Source organism: Erinaceus europaeus, chromosome 17, assembly GCF_950295315.1.
Source record: "Erinaceus europaeus chromosome 17, mEriEur2.1, whole genome shotgun sequence".
In the NCBI taxonomy this organism is placed as follows: Eukaryota; Metazoa; Chordata; class Mammalia; order Eulipotyphla; family Erinaceidae; genus Erinaceus; species Erinaceus europaeus.
Window position 1 is genome coordinate 65,333,564 of NC_080178.1, and position 12,843 is coordinate 65,346,406.

The 12,843-nt window shown below is 47.1% G+C and overlaps 1 protein-coding gene across 1 annotated transcript; it reads right to left on the bottom strand.

Annotated features, from left to right (window-relative positions):
* Positions 1–1,760: 1,760 nt before the first annotated feature.
* On the bottom strand, positions 1,761–3,095 carry LOC103117483 (olfactory receptor 52K1-like). Its single transcript, XM_007527542.2, has one exon. It carries the CDS (start codon positions 3,093–3,095, stop codon positions 2,091–2,093), a length of 1,005 nt encoding a protein of 334 aa, XP_007527604.1. The 3' UTR covers positions 1,761–2,090.
* Positions 3,096–12,843: the final 9,748 nt, after the last annotated feature.

Genomic DNA, 12,843 nt, shown 5'->3' on the forward strand with positions numbered 1-12,843 from the left:
GGGATCTGGGGTCTTGAACCTAGGTCCTCATGCGTGGTAATATGTGTGCTCGACTGGATGTGTGTTGTTAAAATTCGGAAGACTCTGGTCGGGCTGGCTTGCTTCACGGCGGGTAACAGAGACGCGGAGACAACGGCTGGGCAGGGAAGCTGTATTTCTTTATTCAGGAGGAACTATTCATAAACTAAGACAAACTAATCACCAAACAGAACTCGGCTGTCTCTTTGCAGCGGCGCAAGCACTCTTTCTTTTACTCTGGAACTCAGGAACCCTCTCCCTTACTCTCGAACTCAGAAACTCTCGCACCCTCGCACTCTCGAACTCCGGAACTCAGGAACTCTGTCACTGGGGAACTCAGGAACTCTCGGACTCCGGAACCCTCTCCCAGGGTCCCTTGGGGCGGGGCCAAGCAGGCCCGCGAAATTAACAGGACTCATCCAATTCTCTTGGAGGGGGAGGGCTAGAACAAGCCAATGTAAAGCATACGACAGATGTGCTAACACTTTTTCTCTTCTTTCCTCTTCTTATCTTTCCTTTCCTCTTCTTTTATTAGTGATTTAGAAGATTATAAGACAGTAGGGGGTATAGTTCCACATCACCCCAACACCAACATTTTATGCGTCCACCCCTTAATGATAACCACCATAGTTCTCTCAAGGTCTTAGAGAGGACTTTCTCTCTTTTTTTCCCCCCACTTTTGTGTGTTTCAGTTCTCTGTGTTCTACAGATGAGTGAAATCACGTAGTGTTTGTGTCTTATCTCCGTCTCTCTCCATTCTTGCTGTCACTAGCCAGCCCCAGGTCACTGTTAGTTTCAGGGCTTTCGGGTTTGTCTCCCTCTCATGGGCCTCTACTATGGCTGTCCAGTGACCATTCTGAAGCACCTGTGTGATCTTGCCACTGCCCTGTAGTGGGCTTTTAAATAGCTCCAAACTGCCTGGAGTGAAAATTCAAGCTCTTCCTTTCATCACCTGATCTCTGTTTGTTTACCCAGCAGCCTAGTTTTCCACCAATCCCTCGGGCTTGCTCTGTGCCCGGGTAACTGCTAAGAATGTTCCAGATTCCCCCCACCCCCCTTGCCTCTAGGGTTATCACTGGGGCTCGGTGACTGCACTATGAATCCACTGCCCCTGGAGGCCATTTTTCCCATTTTGTTGCCCTTGTTATAATTGTTATGGCTGTTGTTGTTGGATAGGAGACAGAGAAATGGAGAGAGGAGGGGAAGACAGAGAGGGGGAGAGAAAGATAGACACCTGCAGACCTGCTTCACCACTTGTGAAGTGACTCCCTTGGAGATGGGGAACTGGGGGCTTGAACCGGGATCTTTACACTGGCCCTTGTGCTTTGTGCCATGTGCGCTTAACCCACTGCGCTACCGCCCAGCTCCCATCTGTCTTTATCTCTTTGCCTATATCCACAAAGTTCATTTGGTTAAGAATTGAACAGTGGCTCTTCTAGTAATCTCCTTCCTTGCTAGACAATTTGCCTTTTATGCTTCAAATACAACTCAAATCCCCCCTTTGTCAAGTATGCTCTGTTACTGATTACCTCTGTCCTGTGCTCCCCAAGAATTTTGTACAGTTCTTTTGAAGATTTTATTTATTTATGTATAGGACACTAGCACATATGATCCTGGGGATCCAATTTGGGACCTCATGCCTGCACATCCAGAATTCAACCACTGCACCACCTCCCATGTCCACAGTTACGTTGAACATTAGTTGTATTTGCAGTGTGCTCAGTTGGGGAATTCTTTGAAGGACGAAACCACTTTATTTCTCTTTGTCTGCTATCGTGGGTTTAGCAAGGTGTATGTATCATCAACATTTGGTGAGGAAGTGAGTGTATGAATCTTGAGTGAAAAGCCACATGCAGAACTATAGCAAGAAGGGTTTATAATCTCAAAAACTGAGACATAAACTAACCTTGCAGCTGTTCACTATGTGATTGTGTGGGAATAGCTCTTTTTTTCTTTTTTCTTTTTTTTTTAACTGGATAGAAGACTCTGAAAGGTGAACACAGATCTCCAAGGCCAGGATGAATCAGGGGTGTCCCACTGGATAGAGAGAGGGACCTGTGAGCCCTTGAGAGTCAGGCAGGAAGTTGCTTGAGTGAGGGCAGTGGCTGGGCTTTCTTGGCAGGGACCGGCGGCTGTGCCCTGTGGAACAGAGCTGCCAGATGCTGCCTGATCTCCTTGGTCCTGGCCCCATAGATGATGGGGTTGACCAGACACGGGAGAAGCAGATAGAAGGCACTCAGCAGGTTGTGCACATCTTGGGAGGCGGTGCGGGCGACACGGTAGACGATGGATGAAGACATAGTGGAGGAGTAGACAGTGAAGATGACCAGCAGGTGGGAGCCACAGGTGTTCAGGGCCTTGGACCGAGCTCCACCTGAGGAGATTCGAAAGGCTGCGTGGATGATGCGGGAGTAGGAGGCCCCAAGCCACAGCATGTCCAGGACTCTGTTGAAGACTCGGACGGCGAGCCCCACCCTCTTGTTGAGGGAAACGTCCCCGCAGGAGAGCTTCATCAGTGCCATGTGCTCACAGGCAAAGTGCTGGATCACATCTGAGCGGCAGAAGCGCACCCTGGAGGCTAACCCCACCACCGGGGCCACGATGCAAGTGCTCCTGGCGGCTGCCAACCCCACCAGGCCGGTCAGCAACTGGCCAGTCACGATCTCCGGGTAGCGAAGCGGGTAGCAGATGGCTACAAAACGGTCCAGGGCCATGACCAGGAGGATGTTGCAGTCAAAGACGATGAGGAAGTAGATGCAGAACATCTGGATCAGACAGCAAGCCAGGGAGATGCGGTTGAAGTGGGCGGAGAAGCTGAAGAGCATGGCGGGAATCACGGTGGTGGCGGTGCAGATGTTGACGGCCAGGAGCAGGGCGATGAGCAGGTACATGGGCTGTTGCAGGCTCCTCTGCACCGCCACCGTGTGGATGACCAGCGCGTTGGCAGACACGATCACGAGGTAGAGGCCAAGGAAGGGCAGCACCAGGAGCGCTCTAGCCTCCCGCAGGCCCGGGAAACCCACCAGGAGGAAGCTGGTGTAGGATGCGTTGGAGCTGGCATTGCTCCAGTCGGCCATCCTTCCGGGAGAGCAGGGCGGTGCGGGGAAGCAGGGACAGGAGGTCTGTGTGGAGCCCAACCCACCTGCCCCTCCTCACCAGGGTGCACTGGAAGCCTTGTTCTTCATGAATGACCAAGTTTCTAGAGAGAAGACGCAAAGGGGTCTGTTACTGTGTAGTGAGGTGCTTGTGAGGAAAACTGTCCCTGGTAGCTCCCTGTTTTTGCTCTTTTTCTTCCTTTTAAAATTAATATTATTATTCTTTGAAAATCTTTTATTTATTATTATTTAATTTATTTATTCCCTTTCATTACCCTTATTGTTTTATTGTTTTAGTTATTATTGTTGTTATTGATGTCATTGTTGGATAGGACAGAGAGAAATGGAGAGAGGAGAGGAAGGCAGAGAGGGGGAGAGAAAGACAAGACACCTGCAGACCTGCTTCACCGCTTGTGAAGTGACTCCCCTGCAGGTGGGGAGCAGGTCCTTGCACTTTGCACCACCTGTGCTTAACCTGCTACGCTACCGCCAGACTCCCAAAATCTTTTATTTGTTTATTCATTATTGGACGGAGACAGAGAAACGGAGAGGGAGAGAGGGAGAGAGACAGAGACACCTACTTCACCACTCATGAAGCTTTCGCCCTGCAGATGGGGACCAGGGGCTTGAACCTGGGTCCTCGCACATTGTCATGTGTGCACTTAACCAGGTGCACCACCGCCTGGCCCCTTGCGCTCTTTTTCTATAAAAACCTTTTTTTTTTTGGGGGGGGGCAGGTGGTGAGTTCACCTAATAGAGTGCACATGTTGCCATGAAGATCCATGTTCCAGCCCCGGTTACCACGTGGTTGTACCTGCTACAGTGCCAACCTTTGTAGACAATCAGCATTTTCTTTCTTTCTTTCTTTCTTTTTTTTTTTTTTCTCCAGGGTTATTGCTGGGGCTTGGTGCCTGCACCATGAAACCACTGCTCCTGGAGGCTGTTTTTTTTTTTTCTATTTTTTTTTAATTTTTTTTTTTTTATTTAAGAAAGGATTAATTAACAAAACCATAGGGTAGGAAGGGTACAACTCCACACAATTCCCACCGCCCAATCTCCATATCCCACCCCTCCCCCGATAGCTTTCCCATTCTCTATCCCTCTGGGAGCATGGACCCAGGGTCATTGTGGGTTGCAGAAGGTAGAAGGTCTGGCTTCTGTAATTGCTTCCCCGCTGAACATGGGCGTTGACTGGTCGGTCCATACTCCCAGTCTGTGGAGGCTGTTTTTTCCCCCTTTTGTTGCTCTTGTTTTTATCGTCATTGTGGTTATTATTGATGTTGTTATTGTTAAATAGGACAGAGAGAAATGGAGAGAGGTGGGGTACACAGGAAGAGAGAAAGACAGACATCTGCAGACCTGCTTCACCACTTGTGAAGTGACCTCCCTGCAGGTGGGGAGCTGGGGGCTTGAACTGGGATCCTTTTGCCGGTCTTTGTGCTTCGCACCATGTGTGCTTAACCCACTGCACTACAGCCAGACCCCCAGCAGAGAGAATGGCAGAGAGTGAACTTATTCCTCATCTTGAACTAGTAAAAAGAGTTTTCAAAAGATGTCATGGGGAATCGATTTGACAGGGATTGGGCCAGGCCGTTATCTAGCTCCCTCTCATTTGGGTAAATTGTTTTGCTTGCTCTCTTTGTGATTGATCAAAAGCTAATGAAAGAAAGTCATGAAAACATCTAGTTTCGATAATCTGAACATTAACTTTCATTAGCATAGTCAGATGCTCTTATCTTTTTATTTTCTTTTCAACTAGGTTTGTCCTGCCTTTCATTATTCCATAGTATTTCTTTCCTTCTTTTAAAAATATTTATTTATTAGAGAGAAAGGGAGAGAGAGAGAGAGAGAGTGAGCCAGAGTGTCACATGCAAGGCCAGAGATCAAACTCAAGACTTCATCTTGAGAGTCCAGTGTTTTATCCACCAAATCACCTCTCAGCCTCTCCCAATATTTCTTGTAATATAAGAGAGAGAATGAGGGGACTGGGTGGTGGTGCACCTGGTTAACCACACATAGTATGAAGCGCAAGGACCCCCGCAAGGATCCAGGTTTGAGCCCCTGCTCCCCACCTACAGGGGGGATGCTTTACAAGGAGTGAAGCAGGTCTGCAGGTGTCTGTCTTTCTCTCTCCCTATTTCCCCCACCTCTTTCAATTTCTTTCTGTCCTGTCTGATAAAATGGAAAAAAATACCAGGAGCAGTGGATTCACAATGCAGGCACTGAGCCCCGGCGATAACCCTAAAGGCAAAACAAACAAACAAACAAACAAATAAATAAAAGACAACGAAAGTGGGAGTGAGCAGTTCTGATCATCTTTTCACACTCTACAACCGCTCAAGCCACGAGAAACCTGGCTTCCTTTGTTCTTTCTTTGTTTCCTCTTCTTCTGGCTTCCCCTCGATTCTCTTTCTTTCCAGGAACAATCTGAAAACTACAGTCCGGCAAATCCTGGGTGCACAATTGTCCTCTGAGGACTATGAAGCACTAACGTTGGTGGGGACAGGGTGGGGGGAGAGGGCGCTCTTAGACTCACCCCAGAATGTCAGAGAAGGGCAGCTGGGCCTCATCTTCCCAGGGAGATAGATGGTCCTGACTCAGGCGAAGACAGGACCTGTTCCCATCTTGAGCAAAGTAGTGGGAGAGGAGCTGAGGGCAGGACAAAGTGAAGGTGTGCGCCCCTCCCTCATCTTCCTTGGCCACAGGCCACAGGTTGGCATGACAGGATCTGAGCTAAGGCACCTGAGTTTTGGGGAGCTGGCTACACAGATAGAGCACGTTTAGTGTACGTGTGAGGTCTTGGACTTGACCCCCAGAGTTGCGTAGGGCTCAGTGGTATTCTGGAAATTTCCCTCATAAAAATCAATAAATCAGTAAATATATCTTAAAAGTAAAATAAAATGGGGAGTGGGGCAGGAGGCTCACCTAGGAGAGCAGATGACCAAGTGCAAGGACTTGTGTTCAAGACCTGGTTCTGTCACATAGAAACCTCCATGAGCAGGGGAGCCGTGACACTGCAGTGTCTCCCTTTCTCTGTCTCTGTCTCTGTCTCTGTCTCTCTCTCTCTCTCTCCCTATCTGTCTCTGCATCTTGTGCTCTATCAAAAAAAAAAAAAAAGACCTCTAAGAGCAATGGAGTCATGCAGGCACTAAACGCTATAGAAATCACCATGGTGGGAAAAAGAGAGAAGAAAAGAAAAAGTAAAAATAAATAAAACGTTAAAAAAAGATGTACAGGAGCTGGCTGGTGGCATACCTCGCTGAGTGCATATATCACAGTGCGTAAAGGCCTGGGTTCAAGGCCCTGATCTCTACATACTGTGGGGAAGCTTCATAAGTGGTCAAGCCGAGTTGCAGGTCTTCCTCTCTCTCTCTCTCCCCCCAAATTTCCTTTTTTATTATCTAATTTATGTTTATTTATTTTGCTTCCAGGGTTATTGCTGGCGGGCTCAGTGGACTACAAATCCACTGCTCCTGGTGGCTATTTTTTCCATTTTATTGGATAGGATTCAGAGAAATTGAGAGGTGAGGGGAAGATAGGGAGAGAGAAAGACAGACACCTGCTGACCTGCTTCACTGCTTATGAAGCACCCCCCCACAGGTGGGGAGAGGGGAGCTCGAACCTGGATCCCTGCAGGGGTCCTTGTGCTTTGTACTATGTGAACTTAACCCAGTGCGCCATCTGACCTCCTTATCTTTATTTATTTAATGGATAGAGACAGCCAGAAATCAAGAGGGAAGGGGGAAATGAGGAGGGAGAGAGACTGAGAGATACCTGTAGTACTGCTTCACCACTCAAAAAACTTTCCCTCTGCAGGTGGAGACCAGGGGCTTGAACCTGGGTCTTTGGGCATTATAACATCTGCACTCAACCAAGTATGCCACTGTCTGGACCCTCACTATTTTTCTCTGTTCCTCTAGTCTTCCGCTTCCCTCTCAGCTTCTCTCTGTTTCTATCCAAAAGAAATAAAATACAACTAAAAAGTAAGGTGTATATATTTGAGTTCCCAGAAGGCTTAATCCCTGGCATAAGCGTAAGCCAGAGTTAAGAGTGCTCTGTTCTAGGGGGCGGGTGGTAGCGCAGCGGGTGAAGTACATAAAGACCTGCGCAACAACCCCAGTTTGAGCCCTTGGCTCCCCACTTGCAGGGGAGCCACTTCACAAGTGGTGAAGCAGGTCTGCAGGTGTCTATCTTTCTCTCTCTGTCTTCCCCTCCTCTCTCAATTTCTCTCTGTCCTATCCAACAGCAGCAGCAGCAACAACAAGGGCAACAAAATGGAAAAAATGGCCTCCAGGATCAGTGGATTGATTCATGGTGCAGGCACTGAGCCCCAGCAGTAACCCTGGAGGAAAAAAAAAAAAAAGAAGAAGAACAAGAGTGTCTTTCACTCTGATAAAAAAAAAAAAAGGTAGAGAGTCAGGCAGTAGCACAGTAGGTTAAGTGCATGTGGCGCAAAGCGCAAGGACCGGCATAAGGATCTGGGTTCAAGCCCCTGGCTCCTCACCTGCAGGGGTGTCGCTTCACAGGCAGTGAAGCAGGTCTGCAGGTGTCTATCTTTCTCTCCTTCTCTCTATCTTCTCCTCCCTTCTCCATTTCTCTCTGTCCTATCCAACAACAATGACATCAACAATAACTACAACAATAAAACAACAAGGACAACAAAAGGGAATAAATTAATATAATAAATAATTTTTTAAAAAAGTAAATAACAAACAAACAAAGGTATGAATAACTAAAGCACCTGAGACTCACAGGTTAGAAATTCAAGACCCACTCCACCTGCAGGGGAGTGGCTTCACAGGCGGTGAAGCAGGTCTGCAGGTGTCCGTCTTTCTGTCTCCCTCTCTGTCTTCCCTCCTCTCTCCATTTCTCTCTGTCCTGTCCAACAATGAAGGACATCAACAATAACAATAATAACCGCAACAAGGCTATAACAACAAGGGCAACAAAAGGGGGAAAAATGGCCTCCATGGTGCAGGCACTGAGCCCCAGCAGTAACCCTGGAGGCAAAAAAAAAAAAAAAAAAAGAAAGAAATTCAAGACCCTTTGAACACTGAGACAGACACAGAGTCCAGCCTTCCTGCTGAACTGTGGCTCTTTCTAGGCAGCCTATCAGTGAGTACCCAGCATCTGCCCTCCTTCCCTCCCTGTGTGTCAGGAAAGGAAAGACTTGTTGTGTGCAATCCATCTGTTTTTGTGCCATGATCCTGTGAGATAGACATCTTATGACAGGCTGGTCTATCTTTTCACAAGGCAGAGTCCGCTGTTAGAAAGTTGTCTGTGTTGAGGCACCAATGGTCTTTGGTGACCCCCCCCCCCCACAACTGCTCCTCCTGATGTTCCCGGAGGCCACACAGAGACCATATTCTTAGCCGTGTGTGTGTGTGTGTGTGTGTGTGTGTGTGTGTGTGTGTGTGTGTGTGTGACACAGAGTGACAGAGAAGCTAAAGTGGCAAAGCTTGGACCGGAGTCGTACAGGTGGCAAGGCAGCATACTATCCAAGTGAGCTAGTCTTCTGTTCATAGTCTCTTTGAGCCTAGTCCTTAGGGGGAAGGTCTGAGAATCTAGGGTGTTTGGGTTGGGTTCAAGGTGATCTAGACAGGGCAGGATGTTGACGGTGGTTTTCTGTCTCTGCAACTTATAGGAGGCAGCACAGGACTGGGGCTGGTGCTGAGAAGGTGAAGAAGGGTCAGATCTGTTGGAGGCCATAGGGAATAGAGAAAGATCGAAGGTTAAAGGACACGGGCCGCTTATGTAGTCATGGGGACAAAGGTCACGGGGCAACCCTGGTTCTGCCACTTACTATGTGACTGGACAAAGGACTTAAAGGACTCTCACCTGTGAACTGGTTTTGTGAGAGGAGAGGGGGCAAAACAGAGCTGAGAATAATAAAGCTGTGAGGGACCCTCTTTCTTCAGGGGGAGGAAGTGGCTGCTGGCATGGCCACAGACCCTAGACATGAGAAGGGAGTTTGGAGACAGAGAAAAGGCTACTTACTGCCTCTGTCAGTGAGCTTGGGGACACAGCCTGGGGTCTCGCTTTATTCTGTTCCTGAGTTTGTAGCCATTGATCTTTTTTTAAAAAATATTTATTTATTTATTCCCTTTTGTTGCCCTTGTTTTGTTGTTGTAGTTATTATTGTTGTTATTGATGTTGTCGTTGTTAGATAGGACAGAGAGAAATGGAGAGAGGAGAGGAAGTCACAGAGGGGGAGAGAAAGACAGACACCTGCAGACCTGCTTCACCACCTGTGAAGCGACTCCCCTGCAGGTGGGGAGCTGGGGGCTTGAACCAGGATTCTTCCACCAGTCCTTGTGCTTTGTGCCACCTGCGCTTAACCCGCTGCACTACTGCCTGACTCCCTCTTTTTTTTTTTCTTTCTTTTTAAAAAAGATTTTATTTATTTATTGATGAGAAATGATAGGAGAGAAAGAATCAGCCATCACTCTGGTACATGTGCTGCTGGAGATCAAACTCGGGATCTCATGCTTGAGAGTCCAAAGCCTTATCCACTGCGCCACCTCCTGGACCACTATAGCCATTGATCTTGTGTGATCACAGTTTCCATCTGTCAGAAAAAAGTAAGGTCGGGCCACAGATCTTCTCCCTACTTAGAGCCTTTAGTGCCTCTGCAGCCACCCCAGTGCTAATCGATTCCCTGTGATGATGGAACTTGACATAGACTTATAGGAGACGCTCAGAAGAGCAGGCTGGCTATAGGGAGAGGCGGTGATGGAATGAATAAACCAACAGGTCACTTAAGACCCATGTCTGACCTGCTTCGAGGGCATTTGTAGAAGCACTGGATTTTACTTCTCTCAGTGGGAGAGGAAAAGGGAGAAGGCTGCCACAGGCATGGCTTTAATCGGGCTCAGAAGTACATCAGGTAGAGTACACGTCACCATTTGCAAGGACTTGGGTTCAAGCCCCTGGTCCCCACCTGCAGTGAGAGAAGCTTCGTGAGTAGTGAGGCAGAGCTCCAAGTGTCTCTCTCTCTCTCCCTCTCAGCTGCCCCCTCTTCTGTCAATTTCTGTCTTTTTAAAAAAAAATCCTCCAGGAGTGGTGGGTCTGTTGTGAGAGCACCAAGTCTCAGTGATAACCCTGGTGGTAGGGAGGAAAAACCCTCATCTTTGTGCGGGGTGACCTGTCCAGCCCCCAAATGTTGCTGCTTTAATAAAGCACATTTGTGAATTATTCTTTAAAAAAAAAAGAAAAAGTAAAGAAAGAAAGGAAGGAAGAAAGAAAGCAAGCTCAGGGGAGTCGGGCGGTGGCGCAGCGGGTTAAGCGCAGGTGGCGCAAAGCACAAGGACCGGCATAAGGATCCCGGTTCGAACCCCGGCTCCCCACCTGCAGGGGAGTCGCTTCACAGGCGGTGAAGCAGGTCTGCAGGTGTCTATCTTTCTCTCCCCCTCTCTGTCTTCCCCTCCTCTCTCCATTTCTCTCTGTCCTATCCAATAACGATGACATCAATAACTACAACAATAAAACAAGGGCAACAAAAGGGAAGAAAGAAAGAAAGAAAGAAAGAAGAAAGAAAGAAGAAAGAAAGAAAGAAGAAAGAAAGAAGAAAGAAAGAAAGAAGAAAGAAAGAAAGGAAGAAAGAAAGAAGGAAAGAAAGAAAGAAGTCTCAGGAGAATCTCAAATAGCTTAAAGCCCAGATAGAGAGACTGGAGAGTCGGCTACTCGGATATGAACACTTCCTCCTTTCTGGACAAGGGAAGGCAGAGTGCTTCCTCTGAAGAGGGCTGACAGAGGTGAGCTTTTGCTGTCTCCAGCAGCTCTAAACTCTGCCTTCTTGTCTCCTAGGTGGTAATCTCCCCTCACGTCCTCTCCTGGCTGAGCAAAGCCTTCTTACTTACCAGGACTAAGGAGGCAGAAGTAAGCCCAGGCCCGTCCAGGCCTGGAGTCCCAGACCATAGTTAAATCCACTCCTTCCCTGGGGGGCACTACTGAGCTTCCCAGTGCCTGCTCTAAGGCTCCAGCTCAGCCAATAGGTAGACCCCAGGGATAGGCAGGACGAGACTGTCCCTGCAGAGAGAGTACTGTACTATTTTTATTTACTAGAGCTCCAGAATAAATTTTGATTGCTAATGAAACTTCTCCTTCTCTTTTTTGACTACTGATTCAATATTGATTTACAAAGTTTGATGTCATCATTCCCACCACCAGAGGTCTGAATCCCAAGTCCCTCCATTGCAAACCACTGCAGTTCTCTCAGGGTTGCAGACATGGGTTAACTGTCATCTCTACAACTATCTGTCTATATTTGTACATAACTTCCCCCTTTTTCTTCCAGGCCCAAACCTCTCTTCTACTCCAAGCCACATATAACCCTTTTACTACATCCAAATATCTCTCCCCTTTTTCTCCTCTCTCTCTGGGACCTGATGGAGCTGGAGTTCAGAGCTCTCTTATCCTCTTCCTCCTATCATTTCTCCCCCACTGGGAGTATGGGTCAAAGTTGTTTTTGGGGTGCAGAAGGTAGGAGTTCTGGCTTCTGGAATTGCTTCTCTGCTGGATTTGGAAATTAGTAGGTCGGTCCATACCCCCAGCCTGTTTCTGTCTTTCCCTAGTCGGGTAGAGCTCTGGAGAGGCTTGGTTCCAGGCCACATTGGTGAGGTCATCCGCCCACAGAAGTCAGGATAGAATCATGGTAGTGTCTGCAACTTGGTGTCTGGAAGGAGACAGGACATAAAGTGAGACAAAATGGTTAATGGACAGGAACCAAAAAAGTAGGAAGAGAGCAGATGAAATTAGGGATCTTAGGGTAGAAGAAAGCATCAGAAGCCCATTTTAGGCATGTTTCTAGAGGCCCATGACCATGGTAGTTTTTGCTTGAGTTTGATAGCTTGCATGAAGTTGGATAAAAACATTGTCTGAGAAAATGGTGTCAGAGTAGAGAAAAGGGTGAGAAAGTTGGATCAGGGCCAAGAGTAGCTCCCTTGAAAATATTCTGTAAATAGAATTAACTACTTACCCCCATCCACTTGACCCAGGGCATATATATATATATCTTATTTATTTGTTCATGAGAAAGATAGGAGAGAAAGAACCAGACATCACTCTGGTACATATGTTGCTGGGGATTGAACTTGGAACTTCATGGTTGAGAATCCAATATGCTTTAATCACTGCGCCACCTCCCGGACCATATATATATATATATATATTTCTATTTAGTACTTTTATTTATTTTATTTTATTTAGTATTTATTTCTATTTAATCCCTCTTGGTCTGAGCTCGCAGCTCATGGTCACAGCTGGGAACATTGCAGGCTGCCCTCAAGGAAACATCTCTGCCATATCTGTTGCTAGAATCGTCCTTTGCGCTCCAGTTTTAGAATCATCTTGATAGTTTAAAAATAAATTCCGTTGTGATTAAGCAAAGTTGAGATTTCACTAAGCTTGTGGATTAGCCTGTGGAGGACTGTGACCTGGATTTTCCATCTGGTTTTTCCATTAGTATCAAGTTTTGATTTGTTTTTCTTAATGATGTCTTAGCATCACTTATTTAGACGTCCTTGACAGCATAGACTCTGTCCACTCTGCTCACATTTCTATGCCAGGCACCTACCTAGTCCAGTATCCACATACAGGAAACACTCAGTAGATATTTGGTGACTAATGAATAGGTCGCCTACATTTCTTGAGAAGTTTATTCCTAGGAATTCTTTTTTTTTTTTTTTTTTGACCATTGAGAACACAATACTTTCCCATGACATTTTTGACT